At 37.9% G+C, this 21692-nt stretch overlaps 3 protein-coding genes across 4 annotated transcripts; all 3 read left to right on the forward strand.

Moving 5' to 3' along the window:
* Positions 1–977: 977 nt before the first annotated feature.
* On the forward strand, positions 978–5775 carry LOC139119912 (uncharacterized). 2 transcript variants are annotated; one of them, XM_070683872.1, is made up of 3 exons: positions 978–1135; positions 2591–2878; positions 3722–5775. In XM_070683872.1, exons 2-3 carry the CDS (start codon positions 2632–2634, stop codon positions 4777–4779), a joined length of 1305 nt encoding a protein of 434 aa, XP_070539973.1. In that variant the 5' UTR covers positions 978–1135; positions 2591–2631; the 3' UTR covers positions 4780–5775. The 2 variants fall into 2 exon arrangements, with proteins under 2 accessions (XP_070539973.1, XP_070539974.1); XM_070683873.1 differs by having other exon boundaries at positions 2595–2878.
* Positions 5776–10331: 4556 nt separating this feature from the next.
* Positions 10332–14402, forward strand: LOC139119913 (uncharacterized). Its single transcript, XM_070683874.1, has 3 exons — positions 10332–10463; positions 11719–12003; positions 13219–14402. The coding sequence occupies exons 2-3, from the start codon at positions 11760–11762 to the stop codon at positions 14274–14276; spliced, it is 1302 nt and encodes a 433-aa protein (XP_070539975.1). The 5' UTR covers positions 10332–10463; positions 11719–11759; the 3' UTR covers positions 14277–14402.
* Positions 14403–17473: 3071 nt separating this feature from the next.
* LOC139119914 (uncharacterized) lies at positions 17474–21439 on the forward strand. The gene is made up of 3 exons (XM_070683875.1): positions 17474–17544; positions 19056–19358; positions 20362–21439. The coding sequence occupies exons 2-3, from the start codon at positions 19103–19105 to the stop codon at positions 21393–21395; spliced, it is 1290 nt and encodes a 429-aa protein (XP_070539976.1). The 5' UTR covers positions 17474–17544; positions 19056–19102; the 3' UTR covers positions 21396–21439.
* The last annotated feature ends 253 nt before the right edge of the window (positions 21440–21692 follow it).

Genomic DNA, 21692 nt, shown 5'->3' on the forward strand with positions numbered 1-21692 from the left:
AGATGTACACTACGCGTATGCCTCTATGGGATTGGATAGAATCGTTGGGACGATAGTTGTAACTTGTGCTGATGTTTCGATCATTTTGTTCAAAAAAGGAGTATATTTTCATGTTCTTCTCCCCGAGGTATGACGACACGATAAGTGTTTTGTAAATGCAATGCATTATGCACGATAAGTTATGCTATTGTTTACAAATGAATCAATTCCAGTCCGGACTAGAATTCTGTTGTCACGTTCTATATAAAATTTATTAGACATCCGTAGCGAGAACGTATCGTAATGTGGCTAGGCGTTCCTACCCGTAGCGTTCTGCACAGACTCGGATTAAGACTTGACTTGCCCCCGTCGCTTGGCTTTCCTCGGCAGCAGTAACTGGCTGGCCGAGCAAGGTTCACATTTCCATGTCATTAGGGCAAGACTGCATTAACTTGCATGGTACCTGAAACCCGGGTCCTTGCTGACCAACTCGGGTTCAAACAGAAAACTTTTAATCCCCCAAGGTGTGAATGTTCCATTCTTATGTTCATCTAATTCAGCTGGTGCTATTGTAGGAAAGGCAGGTCTGTGAAATTGATCCTCTGATAACGAAGTAGGGAAGCAGGGTATTCCTAAGTTAATGGAGCTTTCCGGTAATGTTTATAAGTACTGCAAGAAACATGAAGCTTTCTTTCAAGTGCATATACACCTGTATTAAAACCGCAGCAATGCGTTTTTGATTTTTAGAAAAAAGTTTTATTCTTTTCTGTTCTGTTAGTGTTTTCTTGCTAGTTATTCGTACCTACATATTCTTTTTTCACAGAATCATATAAATTGTTGATGTTACCTTTATTATAAAGTGATTAGGTGGGACGTTTTAGCATTCGCATCGAGGCATCGGGTGTTACCTGTCTGAATTATTTCTTTCGTGTGAAATCGGGACTTCCCCGTGACGCTTTATGTGGTTTAAACTTTAACCACGATCAGGATCCGTTTGTCAACCACAAAGAAATAAACAGTCTCGTTATTTCCGTGTTTGTATTTTGCAATTACGACGACTAAGACTACTGTTTGTCGTGCGACAAGCGGTCACCAAAAGGCGTTCTGTCCAAGATAAATCGTGAGGGAATTGAAGTTCATGGAACTGCTAGCAGAGGTGAGAAATTTTTAAATCGTTGCGCCTCTGTACGCGTATTTACCTTACTCAGTGATACATTGTTGGATTGTAGTTTGGTTACTTGTGTCGTACTTTTTAATGTTTTACGAGATCTACATCAGCTGCGTTGAACAAGTCTCCTCGAACTATGCGGAATGCTGTAGACATCTGTATGCAGAACTTCTGCATACAAAACTTCTTGACACATCAGCTTTTGCTCGAAAACGGTAAAACAGTAGTACATTCTGCAGTTTCATCTCTACAGATGTAATACATCGAACATAGCTTGTTAAAGACCACATTTATGTCGTGTCATAGTATGCGTCTCCAAAATGAAAGACTTAAACTTTTGCTCAAACTTTCCTCAATGAAACTTTCGACTTTTCTCTTACCAAAGCAAGAATAAAAATCAGGGGTCACAGTGCAAAATTTGGTAATAGAGAGACAAATTACCCAAGATTTCCCGATATTTGAAATTCAAAATGGCCGCCATACCTGTGTTAACTCTATGGGATAAAATAAAATTTTTGAAAAACTAAGCCGTTGAAAAGTTTTCCTTCGCCAAGAGCTAAATGAGCCCCCTACAAGTGGTAGATCAGTACATAATTAATAAAATTTGAAAGCCCTTAAATTTCTGTCCCCGAAGCGCGTTCTACCTTAAGGTTGAAAATGCACTTTGAACTTGATAACTATGCATTTTCAGAGCTTGCATCTTTCCTAGTTATTTTCACCAGTAACTCACAACTCAGTGCGACGAAGTTAACCATTGTGCCCAAGTTGGACTCGATAAGGGTTTTTTAATGTTTTATGTGAAAATACCTATAGTAATATTTTTTCTTTGGTTCGTGTGATGGGAGGCTGTCTTTTAGCTTTATAATAACTGAAATTCACAACAAATTCCCTGTATTGACTCCACAGTAAAGACAGTAAATTGAAAAGAAAAGTAAATTTTCATTTCCACAAACCCATGACGGTGAAGACTTAATTTACTCCATAGGCGTAAAACGAGTCCACGGGAGTATTGTAAACATTTGAACTTTGACCCCAAGGTGCATTCTAAGGCTTATTTAGCACGCGTGCAATTTCCGCCTGGTACCAGAAACTTGGGCCATTGGGCTGTCTGAGTAAATAAAATCAAGCATAAAGTACACACACCATAAATGATAAAAGTTATTTGCTTTGACGTTTGCTTTATAAACGTATCTCTCTCTCATAACTTGAAACAGAAAACGTCAAAATTGTTTTTCATTGTGAGTTACTACGCACGTATGATTTATGCACGGGTTTCGTCCTGTGTTATTTTTGTGAGAGTCTGTCTTGTCTGTCTTCTATGCCTTTATTCAAAAATAACAAGTAAAATGTTTATCTTGGTAACCGTGTGCTTACCATAGAGAATAATGCATTTACATTTGAATAACCCCTAGGAGTAACCTATTAACCTTTCTGTATTAATAGGTAGCTGTAAATTACATTGAGTAAACATCTGATGACACATCATGGATCATTATCAGCCGATTCCGGGTAGCATAAATGACATTGACGATCGCATCGACATACCAAGGAAGGCTCCTTTTCTCGTGAGACTCTGTTTGGCTTTTCTTGGATTCCCGTTCGATGCCGCAGCAAATCACCGACGATGCATCAAACATACAGAAACAGCGCCATCATTAGTTGATATAAATAGCAACCAGGTTGACACCTGTGAAGTATGCGATGACGTAGGCCCTCTGACGCAATACAAAGGTAGGAAGGTGTTTCAGTTACAGGGACAACTAAATATTCCTGGCACCATGCGTTCATATAGCGGCTGGACCTAAGAGGGGTCACATTAAATGACTAATCATGTTCCTGCGTAACTTTCACATTTTTCCGTATATGGCCGAGATCAATCACAAAAGTCGGTATAGTTTCACAATGCTATCATTCATACCAATGAAATACATTTCAAAGTTTTCCTTGAGAAAAAAGTTAAAAATCACACGACTGTGTGCAAAAATGACAGTGTTAGATAATAGAAAGTCTGGCTTGTGAAGCCTTTAGTGAATTCAAAATATTGTCAATATGTGAAGTGGCAACCAAAATAAAGACCCCGTTTATGTGAAGTTCTTTACATAATGTGAAACAATGGCGAACGAGTAAATGTTTAGGCGTGCTTAATTCTTAGCAGTGAGATTTTCCTCTTTAAAATCAGCTTTTCCCATATCACCCTTAATGCATATACTTCGATATATATATATATATATATATATATATATATATATATATATATATATATATATATATATATATATATATATATATATATATATATATATATATCAAGAAGTATTGAGTATGTGAATTGTACTTTAGCGGTATCGAAAAAAATGGCACGAAAATAGTCACGTTCGCAAAAAGCTACTTCGATTTCTTCGACATTTCGCCTGGTTATTTTGTGTCAATCCCTAAATCGGCATCAACAATGTCTAAAACAGGAAAAATGAATTAGGGACGTAACATTCCGAGTCTGTGCTAGCGTATAAAGATTCTGGTGTGCCCTGATTTACATGTACTGATTTTCTTATCATTTTTTACCTTTATAATCAGGGTCATCAAAACAATCGAGACTACAGAGGGTGTGTCGCCCTGTTTGGTTGTGTATTTTATCGACTTTACCGATCGTCAGTCTGTTTCACAAGACTTACCAGCGATGGGGAAACGAACACTTCACCTTGTACATATTGTCGTACTTTTGCTTCATGGGACCGGTGGCGGCGATGGCAATCTATCGCTTGGTGGCGTTCTGCACAGCATGTCGTCCAGATGGTACCAGGGCTATCTATGCGTTGACCAATATTCATGTACTTGGACTTTTAAAACGCAGTGACGTCAGTAATTCCACCTTAGCTGGATATGTTTATTATCTCTTTGCATTGGTCTGTTTATCACTGAATATCGCTTTCGAATTTTCCCAAATTTTCACAGGTTGTCCCTCTATTGATTATTGGGGTGTCTTTTATTTCTTAACAGAGATGTTGGCCTTTTTTACGTTTTCGTCTTTTTGGTACATCGTACTGCTTTTACGCCGTGCCCTTGAAAATGATCTCAAATCGGTTGCAAGTTTCTGTAAAAAGCACTACGATAACAACGCAATCTGTCGACAGAGAATAATGGAAAGTTTTGTCGAATTTTCCCGATTAAATAACTTTGTATCTGGCTGGATAGTTTGCCAAGTAAATGTCAATGCATTCAAATTGTCCTGTCATTTGTACTGGAATTACGCCGTCTATTCGGGAAAGAACCACATTCCCAGCGCAACATTGATAAATTCGTTGATTTCAGTAGAAATTCTTGCGTATTTCGTCCTTCCATTCTTTGCTGTCGGCTGGTTCAACATAGAATACATTTGGAAAGATTTCATGGCCCACGTCGAATACCTGCAAAGCGGCAACGAATACTGGCCATGTTTTAAAATGATCAAACACCTTCAGCCGGCAATAAACAACATCACAATCACCATCTTATTTTCTGTCTTGACGGTGTTTTTGTCATTACAATTCACCACCCAATACGCTGAATATTGGGAAGAAGATTCCGTGTGCTACAAGTTATCTGACGTTTACAATATGACTGGGTTTATGAATTTAGCAGTAGCGGAAATATGAGACCTGGCTACATGGTGCCGCAGAGAGGGTGCTGGTGAAGAAGTTAGGTGTTTGCAATATACTTTTGAATTTTTGATTGCTTTATTTGCCCCGTTAAATATCTCGACAAGATTGTCTGTAAAAGCAGGAGCCATGTACGGTTACGACACAGCAAATGTATTGGTTACGACACACAAATAGTCGACTGCTTCGCTGTTATATAAAAATAAAAGTAGCTTTCGGTTAAGAAAAAATACAGAATGTACACAACCGAAGACAGCACTCGTCTCTGATTTACAACTGTTATTTTGCTTTAATATGACTTGATTTTGATTTGGACTGAACCGCAGACGGAGCTGCACACTATAGATTACAGATTTCCTGATCATAGTCATTCAGGGTTGTTATTGGTAAATTAAGTATATTCCTTTGTTCATGGGCCACGACATGTAAGATTGGGCGGTTTCCTTTTTATGCAAAGTTCCCAATTATATTGTGACAACTTTACAAATGTCTGGTATCAAAAATGAAGGGTGTGATATCATTATATAACGACATATAAAGCCTCATATCTTTAAAGTGTCTGTTTACTACAAAAATATGTAATGTTACTTTTCTCCAAACAAGGGAATCTATTTCGAAACTGAAATCAGGAGAGCACACGCATCGTGTATGAAAGTCCTCAATCCCTGGTATTCGCATTCGAGTGCTTGTTTACATTGACAATTGACGTAGTATCGGTTCTTTGTTAGCCTTTGAAAGTTGTTTCTAGTTGATCAATTTGTGTAAAAATATTATATTAACCTTTTCCTTTAAACAAACCCCGTGACAACTTTGTACTACCTGTAGGTCAACGTATAGAACAATAGTCTTCGATGGAGTATCGTTATTCAATAAATACTGACATATCATTCCGATGTGATTCGATGTTAACTTTGTCCTACCGTTTTATACATTTACTGTCTGACAACTGTGACATGTTGAAATTTCATTATTTGTAAAATAAAGTGGAGAGTACATGGGAAATCTCGACTCCTTTTCTTTCGTATTCACGAAACATAATCATCGTCTTAGCAGTATTTGATGTAGATATCATTATCAAGCAATGTACATGAGAGTGACAACAAAAATTGGCAGAAACTCCTTGCCAACACCGAATAGTTGGTCAATTCGCTTTCAGGTCACCACGCATTAGCCACTTTGGGAAATACTTGTGGATGTATTACAGCAACAGGGATATTTCCGTCAGAGTTACAGCAGGTCACGTCTGGGTATACGTAGCATATTTTCACACCAGGAAAGAATAGTCACAATTTTCATTACTCTGTTTCAGGCTCAAAACAAGCCTAAAGGAGAAAAAACTGGAAACTGGCCAACTATGAAGTGCATCAGTCTTGACTCTTTGATATTGGTGCCCGAAATCACAGAATATCTTGCCGAGTCACTGTAATCCTTGTGTTGTAAGTTATGTATGAATTTACGGAGGTGTACCAGTCAGCTGAAATTGTTTTGGCCTTAAAGGATGCTGGGATTTCACATCTCTTTGTTGGCCTGTGTTACATGTAAGGGCATAAACACAGGATGCTTAATAGTATTCTCTCTCTCTACATGTCTCTCTCTGTCTCTCTCTGTTTCTGTATCTCCCTCCCTCCCTTCCTCCCTGCCCCTCTCTCTCTGTGTCTCTGTCTCTCTCTCTTTCCCCCCTTGAGATTTTATTTATAGAGATAACACAGAGATGGCGACCATTTCGAATTTGAAATACCGGTAAATATTGGTTACTTTTTTTCTCTGATACTAAACTTTGCCCGGTGACCCGTGGTTTTTATTCTTGACTTTCAAAGAGAATGCCTGACTGGCTGAAAGTTTGCTTAAGGAAAGTCTAAGCAAAATTTTAAGTATTTCATTTCCGAGGCGCGAACTAGCTTAATAATTCAAAAACATAACATAGATGAATTGATTACTATGATGTCGTCTTGAAGAAGCTGCTTTTCTTCATTTGTATTAAGGTAGTAGGCGTCTCGAAAGTGAAAGACTTAAACTTTTGCTCAGACTTTCCTAAATGAAACTTTCAACCATTCTCTTACCAAATCAACAATAAACATTGGGGTCAACGTGCAAACTTAGGAACTAGCGAAACAAATTACCCAAACTTTTGAGATATTTTAAAAATTTTTGCGATATTTGAAATTCAAAATGGCCACCATCGCTTTGCTAACACTATGAGGGGGGATTAAAATTTAGATTTTCGAAAAACTAAGATGGTAGAGAGCTTTAAAATGAGTCCCCACAAGTGGAAGATCAGAAATGAATTGTAGAAATTTGAGAGTCTGAATATGTGTCCCCGAGGCGCGTTCTACCTTAAGGACATCATGACAAACTGGAATCATTGCAGGCGAATTGCTTCAAGTTGAGGGATTGTGACGAATAAAAGTAACAATGACACAATTGGTACTAATTTGGGAGAATAGGATATTGTAATGTCGGTTTAATCAGCAAATTTTAAGCTCATCTACTTTTTCTTTTTGCAATTCACTTGTTTTTATGGGTAATTTGTAATATTGCAACTTTAAGCTGTTGGGCACCTAACACTTTTGATATATTTGAACAATTAAAAGATCGTAATTTCCCAAATTAGTCCCAACAGTGTTCAAAAAATACATACAATATTTAAAATTAATGCATAAAGTTGATTTCATATTTAGAGATTTGTTTTGTTTTTAATATACAAGCGATCGTGCAGATTGTAAGATTTCCTTGAAGATTCTTCCAGATATCTATTTTAAAACCATCTTGAAAATGTTGTCTAGCCAACATTTTAAGGAACGACAATGTGTTCCATATGGACACTACGTAAATGATACATTAATCCGATTATTTAGTTATTCTGAGGATTGTAAGTCATTATTTGTTACAATGTGGTGTATTCTTGCTTGACATTAAATACTTATAAGCAATAATGCACACCACGAGTATACCATGAGATATTGACCAAAGCAATTCACGACTTACAACTTATGCACGAGTGATAGCGAGTGCCTATATGAAGTGAACTGGTCAAAACCGAGTGGTATACCGTCGCTTGGTGTGATTAATTGCTGTTATATCATAACAGTATATTGAAATTCTGGAATGGAACGTCAAAAAAGGATTTTTTTCTTGCCAAGAGCTCGCGCGTGTATATCGCGAATATACCACGGTTCTTTTCGCGTCTTGACCAATCAGATCGCTGTATTTGGGCCATCAATATACTGTTATGATATAATCAATACTATATCATACCATATATTGATGGCCAAAATACAGCGATCGGATTGGTCGAGACGCGAAAAGAACCATATGTTGGCGATATACCACGGCTGGAGTGGCATACGCGCGAGCTCTCAGCTTTAGCAAAAATCCGTTTTTGACATTCCATGACAGAATCTCAATATACTGTTATGATATAACAGCAATAAATCATTCCCAGCGACGAGATACCACTCAATTTTGACCAGCTCACTTCATATATGCACGAGCGATAGCGGGTCCATATGTGTCGTGAACTGGTCAGAAATATTCAATAGATGTGGAGAAGCCGCCAGAGATCCGACTAGCAGCTGAGGAATCTAAAAAGAAGGACAGACGTGGCATACCGTCGCTGAGTGTGCTTTATTTCTTAATTAAATATACTCAGCATATTGTCATGTTCTTTAGGCCGGACAAAATGTGATGTATCCGTGTTTAGCATTAAAATACTTAGCAATGTACTTAGTATGTTGTTATTTTCCTTATTGGTAAAGGCGATTTAGGACACAAATCAATGTCACGAGGAGCATTGAGCCATGTCTTCTTCGTTATTGCAAGTAAACTTTGAGAGAAAAACTCCGTAGTTTACAGCCACGCTTTGATTGTCGATATCTCTATGTAATTGACTGTAGGGTTACGGTACGCGTATGCCACTACGGGATTGGATAGAATTATTGGGACGATATTTGTAACTTGTGCTGCTATTTCGATCATTTTTATTCGAAAAACGAATATATTTTCATGTTCTTCTCCCCGAGGTATGACGACACGATAAGTGTTTTGTAAATGCAATGCATTATGCACGATAAGTTATGCTATTGTTTACAAATGAATCGATTCCAGTCCGGACTAGAATTCTGTTGTCACATCCTACATAATTTATTTGCCGACAATAATACTGGATACTGAACACATTATAGACAGTACGAAGCTAAATTCTATAAACTGAACAAAAGGACTGCAAAATACATCCAAAGATAAAACTGGAGCTTTGATCGGATTTGAACCGTTCAAGCCCCTAGGGGAAAACAGATGTGGACATCATTTTACCAGTTTTGTATTATTTTATAAGTGTGTTAACAAACATACCTTCAGGAAGGACAGTCTTTCTGTCCAGTGTCACATCTCGAGATCATCCACCTCAGGATTAAATCATCGAGGTAACATCAGGCGAGATACCACTCTAATTGTGAGGTATGCGTATGTCGATAAACCAAGGTTGCAGCTAGGCCTAGGAAACCGTCGGCCGCAAATACATTGTAGTTAAAAATAATTAGCAGGTTTCTTCAGTCAAATATATCACCCCTACTTAAAGTATTGAAAGCCATGGGTTGGTAGCGTATACTTACAATATTTCTACCATTTTGTAAGCATCACAGGCCTAGGGTCCGAATTCAAGGACTGATATTTAGCGTATTCCTTGAACAACGCAAGTAAGTTCATAGTTCAATTTTGACATTCAGTAAAAGTCGCAGCAATCCAGTCCTGGTGGTCTATCATGAGACCAGATTAGATGACTCGTCAGGCTATATAAAAACTATAGGTCTGTCTATTGGCTTCAAATCCTACGTTTCGCACAAAATACATGTAATGCAGGGGTGAATGTTTACGCATGCTTCGTTAATTCTTACACGCAGCAAGATTACAACGGCAAAGTTCATATCTGTAGAGTGCGTTCAGTATGTGATCCCATTGATAATGACTCTTCTGCACGCCGCTCGCACTGTCATCGGTTTATGTTGAATTTTTATTTCAAGCGAACGAGAGAAAGTGGTTGACTAGACGAGTCTGCTGTAGATCGAATCACGCGAGGATGATATGCAAACCCCTTCCTGCTTGGCCTTTTTGGAGACATCCTCGGGCCGACTGACACATAAGGCACCAAACTTTTTTTAGCATCATGGACTAACTGTATTACTGGAAAATTTGACACAATATATGTACAGCAAGAAACATTATGCTTTCTTTCCTGGGTGTATACACAGCTACAACCGCAGCAATGCGTTTTGGATAATCAGAAAAGATTTCAATTTTTTCTGTTAGTGTTTTATTGCCAATTATTCGAACCTACACATTCCTGTTTTCACAGAATCATACAAATTGCTGATATTATCTTCATTGTAAAGTAATTAGGTTCGACGCTTTAGCATTCGCATCAAGGCACCTGGTATTTCTGAATAATTTCTTTCGTGCGAAATCGGGGCTTCCCCCGTGACGCTTTATGTGGTTTAAACTTTAACCACGATCAGGGTCCGTTTGTCAACCACAAAGAAATAAACAGTCTCGTTATTTCCGTGTTTGCATTTTGCAATATTACGACGACAAAGACTACTGTTTGTGGTGCGACAAGCAGTCACCGAAAGGCGTTCTGTCCAAGATAAATCGTGAAGGAATTGAAGTTCATGGAATTGCTAGCAGAGGTGAGAAATATTTAAATCGTTGCGCCTCTGTGCGCGCATTTAACTTACTCAGTGATACATTGTTGTATTGTACTTTGCTTACTTGTGTCGTACTTTTTAGTCTTATGAGATCTATACCAGCTGCGTTGAAGAAATCTCGAAATATGTGGAATGCTGTAGACATCTGTATACAGAACTTCTGCATACAAAACTTCTGTATACAGCAGCTTTTGCTCAAAAACGGTAAAACGGTGGTACAATTCTATAGTTTCATCTCTACAGATGAAATACATTGAACATAGCTTGTTACAGACCCCATTTATGTCATGTCATGTTTTTAGGCCTATAGGTAGTGTGCGCCTCGAAAATGAAAGACTTAAACTTTTGCTTAAACTTTCCTCGATGAAATTTTCGACCATTCTCTTATCAAAGCAAGAATAAAAATCAGGGGTCACAGTGCAAAATTTGGTAGTAGAGAGAAAAATTACCTAAGATTTCCCCACATTTTAAATTCAAAATGGCCGCCATACTTGTGTTAACATTATGGGAAAAATAAAATTTTGGATTTTCGAAAAAGTAAGACGGTGAAAACTTTTCTTTCAGAAAGAGCTTTAAAATGAGCCCCACAAGTGGTAGATCAGAAGAGAATTGATCAAATTTGAAAGCCCAAATTTCTGTCCCCGAGGCGCGTTCTACCTTTGGGAGGAAGAAAATGCACTTTGAACTTGACAACAATACATTTTCATAGCTTGCATCTTTCCTAGATATTTTCACCAGTAATTCATAACTCAGTGCGACGAAGTTAACCATTCTGCCCACGTTGAACTCGATAAGGGGTGCCTATAATGTTTTATGTGAAAATACCTGTAGTGCTATTCTTTCTTTGGTTCGTCTGATGGGAGATTAAGTTAGGACTATTAAAATCGCTGTATTGTGGCTTTATTTGTCACTTTTTGTATTACTGTAAATTTCGATAAAAGTTGCACTCATAACCTAAAACTTACTTATAAAGGTATGTCATGATATGAAACAGAAAACGTCAAAATTGTTTTAACCATTGTGAGTTACTACCAACGTATGATTTATGTACGAGTTTCGTCTCGCCTACTCGCGGCTTAGCGTTAACTTTATAAGAGTCTGCCTTGTATGACCATGTCTTTATTTGAAAAAATAACACGTAAACGTTTCTCTTAACTTGTTAACATTGTACTACCCATAAAGAATAAGTATGTTATTTACATTTACCAGTGAATAATCTAACCCCTTTGCATAATAGGTGGCTGTAAATCACACTGAGTAAACATCTGATGACACAAAATGGATCACTATCAGCCACTTCCGGGTAGCATAAATGATATTGACGATCGCATCGAAAAACCAACGAAGGCTCCATTCCTCATGAGACTCTGTTTGGCTTTTCTTGGATTTCCGTTCGATGCGGCAAATCACCGACGATGCATCAAACACACGGAAACAGCGCCATCATCAGTTAGTTTGAATTGCGACCACTTGGACACCTGTGCGGTATGCGATGACGTAGGCCCTCTGATGCAATACAAAGGTAAGCATACCTGGCACTAGCGTTTTACAGCTGGACCTCAAAGGGGTCACATTATATTACTCATAATGTTCCTACGAAACTTTAATTTCCGTATACGGTTGAGATCAATCAATAAAGTCAGTATAGCAAATGATACGTACAACATACACGCATACATACGAACGTACGTACGTACAGACAACAGACAGACAGACAGAGGAAACCGTTGTAGCAATAATTCTTATCTTATACACTCGTGGCTTCGAGTCACTCACTGGACAACTGAATTTTGTGCTTAGAAATCATCAGGAGTGATTTTGGCGGGCCTGTTGCTACGTTTTTATTGTGTCAGGTATATGTATGCAAATACCACCGTTACTACAGGCCATAATGCAAAACGTGACTACATCAAACTTACGGACTTAACCTTAAAACAAGATGTAAGCTTACATACCACAAATGCACATTCAAAACATCCAAACACAGAAACAGTACGGAACTCTCAAAAATACATATGGACCCTCAAGGACAACGACACAAAAGACAACACCACATGGTCTATTATTGACAGAGCCAAGCCTTATTCAACCAAAGCAAAACGCTGTAACCTCTGCACCACAGAGAAATTTCATATTATCCACTCGGACTGTTCAACACTCCTTGACAAGCGCACAGAATGTCTTTCGAACTGTACATACAAAAGCAAATTCCTTCTCATTAACACCAGGACCCACATGACAACCGCTTCATTTGTATATACACCTGACAGTATATATACATATAGTAACGCGCCAAAATCACTGGATGATTGCCCAGCCCATGAAACAGACTGTAGAGTAACCACAACAAGTTCAACGCCTAGCAATATATATATATTATATAATATATATATATATATATATATATATATATATATATATATATATATATATTATATATATATATATATATGTGTGTGTGTGTGTGTTCAATATGTGAATTGTATGTTTTTTTATTAGCAGTATTGAAAAAATGGCTTGAAAATCGTCCCGTTCGAATATACTAACTTCCGATTTCAACGTTTTGCTCTATTGTTTTGAAATAATTTCTATAACGGCACCAACAATGTCTATTTCAGGAAATCGAATGACATATTCAAAAAAATTACAGGTCAAGTCTATGCTTGCGTATAAAGTTTCCGGCGTTTCCTAATTTTCATTTACTGATTATTTTATTTTTATTTACCTTTATAATCAGGGTCATCAAAACAATCGAGACTACAGAGGATGTGTCGCCCTGTTTGGTTGTGTATTTTATCGACTTTAACGATCGTCAGTCTGTTCCACAAGACTTATGAGCGATGGGGAAACGAACACTTCACCTTGTACATATTGTCGTACTTTTGCTTCATGGGACCGGTGGCGGCGATGGCAATCTATCGCTTGGCGGCGTTCTTCACATCTTGTCCGCCAGATGGTACCAGGGCCATCTATTGCTTGACCGATAGTCATGTACTTGGACTTTTAAAACGCAGAGACGCCAGTGGTTCTACCTTTGCCGGATATGTTTATTATCTCTTTGCATTGGTTTGTTTATCACTGAATATTGCTTTCGAGTTTTCCCAAATTTTCACAGGTTGTCCCTCAATTGATTATATGGGTGTATTATATTTCTTAACAGAGATGTTGGTTTATTTCACGTTTTCGTCTTTTTGGTACATCGTACTGCTTTTACGCCGTGCCCTTGAAAATGATCTCAAATCGGTCGCAAATTTCTGTAAAAAACACTACGATAACAACGCAATCTGTAGACAGAGAATAATGGAAAGTTTTGTCGAATTTTCCCGATTAAATAGCTTTGTGTCTGGCTGGATAGTTTGCCAAGTAAATATCAATGCATTCAAATTGTCCTGTCATTTGTACTGGAATTATGCCGTCTATTCGGGAAAGAACCATATTCCAAGCGCGACATTGATAAATGCATTGATTTCGGTCGAACTTTTGTCTTATGTCGTCCTTCCTTTCTTTGCTGTCGGCTGGTTCAACATTGAGTACATTTGGAAAAATTTCATGGCTTTCGTCGAATACCTGCAAAGCGAACACGAGTACTGGCCATGTTTTAAAATGATCAAACACCTTCAGCCGGCAGTAAACAACGTCACAATTACCATCTTGTTTTCTGTCTTGACGGTGTTTTTGTCATTGCAATTCACCACCCAATACGCTGAATATTGGGAAGAAGATTCCATGTGCTACAAGTTAACTGATGTTTACAATACGACTGGGTTTTTGAATTTAACAGTAGAGGAAATATGAGACCTGGCTACATGGGGAAGGAGCGCTGGTCAAGACGTACGGTGTTTGCAATATACTTTTTTTAAAAATTTTGATTGATTTACTGCTCCCTGTTAAAATATCTCGACAAGATTGTCTATAAACGCAGGAGACACATATCAATGGGTTACGACACAGAAATAGTCAACTGCTTCGCTGTTATATAAAAATCAAAGCAGCTTTCGGTCAACCTCATTCGCATTCGAGTGCTTGTTTACATTGACAATGGACGTAGTATCGGTTCTTTGTCAGCCTTTGAAAGTTGTATTTGGTTAATCGATTTGTGTTAAAAAAATTGTAATACGCTTTTCCTTTAAACCAACCCTGTGACAACTTTGTTCTACCTGTAGGTCTACGTATAGAACAATAGTCTTCGATAGAGTTTCGTTATTCAATAAATACTGACATATATTTTCGATGTACTTCGATGTAAAATTTATCCTGCAGTTTTATACATTTATTCTCTGATAACTGTGATATATTGAGTTTTTCATTATTTGTAAAATAAAATAAAATATAGAGTACATGTAAAATCTCGACTCCTTTTCTTTCGTATTCACGAAACAAGATCATTGACTTGGCCTATCACCTACGTAGTATTTGATGTAGATATCATTATCAAGCAATGTACATGAGAGTGACAACAAAAACTGGGCAACTCCTTGTCAACACCGAATAGTTGGTCTATTCGCTTTCAGGTCACTACGCAATAGCCACTTTTGGGAAATACTTGTGGATGTATTACAGTAACTGGAATATTTCCATCAGAGTTACAGCAGGTTACATCTAGGTATACGTTGCATATTTTCACACCAGGAAAGAGTAGTCACAGTTTTCATTGCTCTGTTTCAGGCTCAAAACAGATACTTTACAAGTGAAAAAGGGAAAAAAAATGAAAAATTGCCAACTATGAAATGCATCTTGAGTCTTTGATATTGGTGCCTGATATCCCAGAATATCTTGCTCAGTCATTGTAATCCGTGTGTTGTAAGTTATATGTGAATTTACGGAAGTTTACCGGTCAGCTGAAATTGTTTTGGCCCTTGAAGGTTGCTGGGATTTCATAACTCTTTGTTTGCCAGTGTTACATGTATGGGCATGAAGACGGGTTGGGATGTTTAATAGTAGTCTGTCTGTCTGTCTGTCTGTCTGTCTGTCTGTCTGTCTGTCTCTCTCTCTCTCTCTCTCTCTCTCTCTCTCTCTCTCTCTCTCTCTCTCTCCTCTCTCTCTCTCTCTCTCTCTCTCTCTCTCTCTCTCTCTCTCTCTCTCTCTCTCTCTCTCTCTCTCTCTCTCTCTCTCTCTCTCTCTGGTAAAATTCACTGCATTGTCAGGATATCTACACGTACAGTTAAGCCTAAGGAATAAACGTTGATGGGGATATATTGCTGTGATACTGAATATCGCTTGAACTTACATTAACAGTGAACAAACAGTTAAGAAGCAAACCTACAGTAAAGTAAACTCATCTTCTTAAGTGACCTTTAACCTTTGCTTCTTCCTTGATGACTGTGACCGTAAAACCATTCTAAAACTCAAAACTTAGTACAGTTCTGCTTCTGCTGCGCTCATTTGGTGAACAAACTGAAGTGAAACTGACATAATCCGCAAACATGAATAAAACAGTTAACAAATGATTTACTTCAGTGACAGAACAGACGATTCGCAACGTCTATGCGGGACATAGGGTTATTTAAAGTCATAGGGTCAATCATGCCATGATATGATTGCGTGACAACATTCAGAACATTAATTAAATGAAAAAGTGCTATTTTATAGCATATTGAAGTGCAACTCTTGTACATGAAACATATACGACGAAACTGAAAATCCTCCAGAATGATGCGTAACTGACTTTAAAATCAATACATTACACGAGGTTAGATTCCTGGTTGGATTGCGTTTACAGTGATCTCTCATCAGCAGTGGCAAAACTGACCAAGTGACGTTTTTGCAAATTTTATTCACTCAAACCGTCAAAGGTGAGGTAATGTTGTAATTTGAGGCGTGGAAAACACCAGCATGTTTTCGGCCGGTTCAGGGAATATACTGATTTTGTGAACAAGTGAACCCGTAAGAAAACGTACGATAAATAATTTGTGTAGGATTATCAAAGTAGAATTGTCTGTGAAGGATTACCTCACTACCTTGTAGCTGTAGTGTGTTTAGTACTTCGAAAGTAAAGACTGCAGGGTTGGTAAACTAAATAGTGTGTGTAGGACTCTAAAACTAAATAGAGCGTATAGCTACCCTGTTGCAGTAGTGTGCGTAGGACTGCCAAACTACCCTGTTGCTGTAGTTTTTGTAGGAGTGCCAAACTAACTTGCAGCACATTAATGTACCTTGATATTCTTTTTATGAGTGTTAAGTGTATTGAATCATGGTCCTTCGACCACCCATTGTGAATTGCTACAGCTGCAAGGACAAGGCTTGATATTCCTTGGTCTTGGAATTGTCACCCCTTTTCCCTCATCATCAAGAAGTGCACAACTTACTATTGGACAAATTCATTGATGATTTGGGTTTTTGAAATGTAATATTCTTTATGGTGATTGGTCATAAATGCTACCTGTAAAACGGAGAAACCTTTGATTTCGCATCCTTTGTAGAGTGATTACAATGCAGTAGACAAAACAATTGCAAAAAACCCCAAAGTTTTGACATCTGTTAAAAATAAAACGGTTTTCAGTTCTGCGATATTCGCAGTGTTTGTCATGATTGGACATTCGTAGCCAGTGCTTCTATAGTATGACACCGACCGAAGTTGACGGATGACGTTATGAATATGTATGAACAAGGCCTCCTTGACAGAGTATCCAGGCTGTTATTCTCTGATAATGCTCATCCGATTCTTTCCTGTTCCTCCCGTGTTTTAAAACTAAAAATTCGTACCTACATATTCATGTTTTCACAGAATCATGTAATTGTTGATGTTACCCTCATCATAAAGTGATTAGGTTGGACGCTTCAGACGATTTAGCATTCGCATCAAGGCACCGGGCGTTACCTGTCTGCATTATTTTTTTCGTGTGAAATCGGGATTTCCTCGTTGACAATGTTAGATGTGGTTTAAATTTTAACCCCGAACAGATACCATGTGTCAACCCTTTGGCAAAATAAAAAACGCCTCACTGTTTCCGTGTTAGTGTTTTTCCAGTTACGGCGATACAACTGTTCGTAGTCAGTCACTGAAAAGGGCTCTATTGACTGTAAAATCGTAAAGTATATGAAGTGCATCTAACTGCTGGCAAAGGTAAGACTTAAATCACATCGCCTCCATGCGTGCATTTATCTCACAGAGTAATTCACTTGTTTTTTAGTTAGTATACCCGAGCTGTCTTTTGTTTACAGTGTTTAGTCTGACAAGATATAGATGCTCTGGTCTTACAATTACTTGTTTAATTTCAAGTATCTCCTCAAAATGTGCGGACGCTGTGCAGTTTTACTTGAAGACTACTTGCGCTCAAGGACAGTGGTAGATTTCCATAGCATCACACGCCAAAATATGATATAAAGAATATAACTTATTTAGGAGGCTTCATTCATGTTGTGTCATGTCAAGTGCTGTGAATAACGGAGAGAATGAACTTTGAAGTTTGCCAACTAGACGCTTGTGTCTTTCCTGATTTACATCGGTAATTCAGTACGGCGAATTTAATTCTATTATCAACACAATGAACTTATACGGGTGTCTTACATTTTCTGAGAAAATGCCTGCAGTATTTTTCATCTTCTGCATTTCCTTTTTCTGGAAACAAAGTCAGGGTTCAGTCTTATGGCGTTTTCTGCTACTTTAGTAATATTGTTGGATATCACTTGTTCTGTTAGAAGCTTGAGATCTGCCGACAGAGTTGGTGGTCGACAATTTATGAGTTCAATTTTGCCCATCGGACAAGACGAACAAAAGTAAGGCGAAGAAGAATGATAAAATTGCTCCGCAGAATCGCCGCTTCTACTTAGTCAATATGGAATTTTTATGAAATTATGGTATAGATATACTTCCACGTTGCAATTTTTCGTTGTGCCCATTTCTACAGTTTTTTGTTTTCTTCAGGGAGATTGTGGAAGTAGTCATAATTTGTTCTGTCAACACTGCCAGTACATGTAATGCCTCTGTTGCTGTGGACAGTTTGTAAAATCTAGACTCCAAGTCATCAGTAACAATGTAACTCGTGGGAGATTTTGCTGGTTCCTAAAACAAAAAGTCGCTCCCCGTCTCGGTTTCTTTGCCAAAAAATCCCGAGGAACGATTTTTCCTCTTGATTAACAATAAAGTTGTACGCTCCTTGCAATTAAAAATTTGAAACGTTTGTGCAAACTTTACCAAGGGAAATTTTAACACAGTACATTTACGATCAAGACTTAAAAAATAAGAGCTCGCCATGCAAAGGTAAGGATAAGAAAAAAACGCATTACCTAAAATTTATCAATAATTGAAACTCAAATTGACCCTAAGCCCTTGTGAGTTGACTACACAGTATTATCAAAACTTGCAAATCTGGCCCAAGGTTCATTCTACTTATACAAATATATCATTCATGCAATTTCGGCCTCGTACCAGACACGTATGCTAATAAGCTGTCTCATAGAAAATCGTGAAATCAAAGTTCAAGCACGTGAAATATAATACAATTGATCAACGTTGTGTGCGTAAAAGTTTGGTGTTTATGGTTATGGAAAGGAAAACGGCGAATTGCTGTTTCTGTGTACTAACCGTAAGGACCAAGTGTGTATTTATATTTAAATAATCTGACCTTTTTGTAGGACAGGTAGCTGTTAATAATTCTTGAGTAAACATCTGATGACACAAAATGGATCATTATCAGCCACTTCCGGGTAGCATAAATGGAATTGACGATCTCATCAAATTCAAACGTGAATTACCAAAGAAGCCTCCTTTCCTCGTGAGATTATGTTTGGCTTTCTTTGGATTCCCATTCGATGCGGCAAACCATCGGCGATGCATCAAACATACAGAAACAGCGCCATCATTAGTTGATATAAATAGCAACCAGGTTGACACCTGTGAAGTATGCGATGACGTAGGCCCTCTGACGCAATACAAAGGTAGGAAGATGTTTCAGTTACAGGGACAACTAAACACTCCTGGCACCAGTTTTCGTTCAACAGTTGGGTCTAAAAAGGGTCACATTATATCAATTCATGATGTTCCTAAGTAACTTTAAATCTCCGAATAAAATTCAGTATACTTATGAAATCACAAATGTTATCACCAATACAAGTATAATTCATTTCAAAGCTTTGCTTGAAGTTATGGTTAAAACTGCATATGCAACAATGAAGTCAAAATATTGTCGATATATATGCAGCACGCTAACCGAAACATTTCCTTTTGCGGTTCCAATACATGATATACATCAGGTTGAAAATTAGTTTCATTGGTGTGTCCCGTTTACACAAATTCGAGAAACGTTTTCTTTCACCATATTATTGTGAAATACCAACTCTCAGGAAATTTATAAATGTGATGAATTCTTAACATCCCCGTACGATTTTGAACCTAATCAAAGTATATTTTTACAGCCTCAGACGAAGAGAGAATTTAATGTAAATACACCGTACCAGATCTGGTACGGTATATCTTGCACTTCCAATGTCATATAGTCATATTTATATACGTATTATGAATTTGCCCTAAGTCTGTCCATGTATATTTTCCTGCATTGTAAAACAGGCCGATTGCCTAAACCACCGAACAAACTATATAAAATGAGTGTGTGTATATGTGTAAAGGTTTTTAATATGTCAATTGGACTTCATTCATGGATAATTTTGTATGAAAACAGTCACTTCTGAATTAGCCTACACCCTATTTCTTCGCTTTGGCCGCCTTGCCTCAGAGGGTCTGGGCGACTTTTGAAGTCTTCGACCTTTTGTCCAATTCTTTTGTACCAATATCTAAAACGGCATCGCAATGACTAATGTAGAAAACTGAACAACATCAGCAAATAATTCGGGACATAAAGCTGAGTCTGTGCATAACGTACGATTCTGGTGTGTCCGACATGATGTACTGATTTGATTGTCTCTTTGTTACCTTTGTAATCAGGATCATCAAAACAATCGAGACTACAGAGGATGTGTCGCCCTGTTTGGTTGTGTATTTTATCGACTTTAACGATCGTCAGTCTGTTCCACAAGACTTATGAGCGATGGGGAAACGAACACTTCACCTTGTACATACTGTCGTACTTTTGCTTCATGGGACCAGTGGCGGCGATAGCAATCTACCGCTTGGTGGCGTTCTGCATATCATGTCGTCCAGATGATACCAGGGCTATCTATGCGTTGACCAACATCCACGTACTTGGACTTTTAAAACGCAGAGACATCAGTGGTTCTACCTTTGCCGGATATGTTTATTATCTCTTTGCATTGGTCTGTTTATCACTGAATATTGCTTTCGAGTTTTCCCAAATTTTCACAGGTTGTCCCTCAATTGATTATTGGGGTGTCTTTTATTTCTTAACAGAGATGTTGGCCTTTCTTACGTTTTCGTCTTTTTGGTACATCGTACTGCTTTTACGCCGTGCCCTTGAAAATGATCTCAAATCGGTCGCAAATTTCTGTAAAAAACACTACGATAACAACTCAATCTGTCGACAGAGAATAATGGAAAGCTTTGTCGAATTTTCCCGATTAAACAACTTTGTGTCGGGCTGGATAGTTTGCCAAGTAAATGTCAATGCATTCAAAATGTCCTGTCATTTGTACTGGAATTACGCAATCTACTCAGAGAAGAGCCACATACCCAGTGCAACATTGATAAATTCATTGATTTCAGTAGAAATTCTTGCGTATTTCGTCCTTCCATTCTTTGCTGTCGGCTGGTTCAACATAGAATACATTTGGAAAGATTTCATGGCCCACGTCGAATATCTGCAAAGCGAAAACGAGTACTGGCCATGTTTTAAAATGATAAAACACCTTCAGCCGGCAATAAACAACATCACAATCACTGTCTTATTTTCTGTCTTGACGGTGTTTTTGTCACTACAATTCACCACCCAATACGCTGAATATTGGGAAGAAGATTCCATTTGCTACAAGTTATCTGACGTGTACGGTATGTCTGGTTTTTAAATGTAACAATAGAAGATATGTGAGATCAAATCGTGCTGAGAGAAGCGGACGTTTAAGAAGTACAGTGTTTGCAACGCATATCAAATGGTCACTTCATAAAAAGTGTCTCCTGCTTGGCAAATAGAAATTAAACTGAGTTTTAAGTAATGAAAAATACTGGTTGTAAATGCTGATAACAGAACCCATCTTTGTATTTGTACAGTTAGTCTTCTTTCATGTGAGTGGAATGTATACATGCAGCTACTGGATGAGATTCCTTGGTCAAAGAGTCTCCCCTGTCACTAGTAAAGTATATTC

This window comes from Ptychodera flava, chromosome 20, assembly GCF_041260155.1.
Source record: "Ptychodera flava strain L36383 chromosome 20, AS_Pfla_20210202, whole genome shotgun sequence".
NCBI classification, from domain to species: domain Eukaryota; kingdom Metazoa; phylum Hemichordata; class Enteropneusta; family Ptychoderidae; genus Ptychodera; species Ptychodera flava.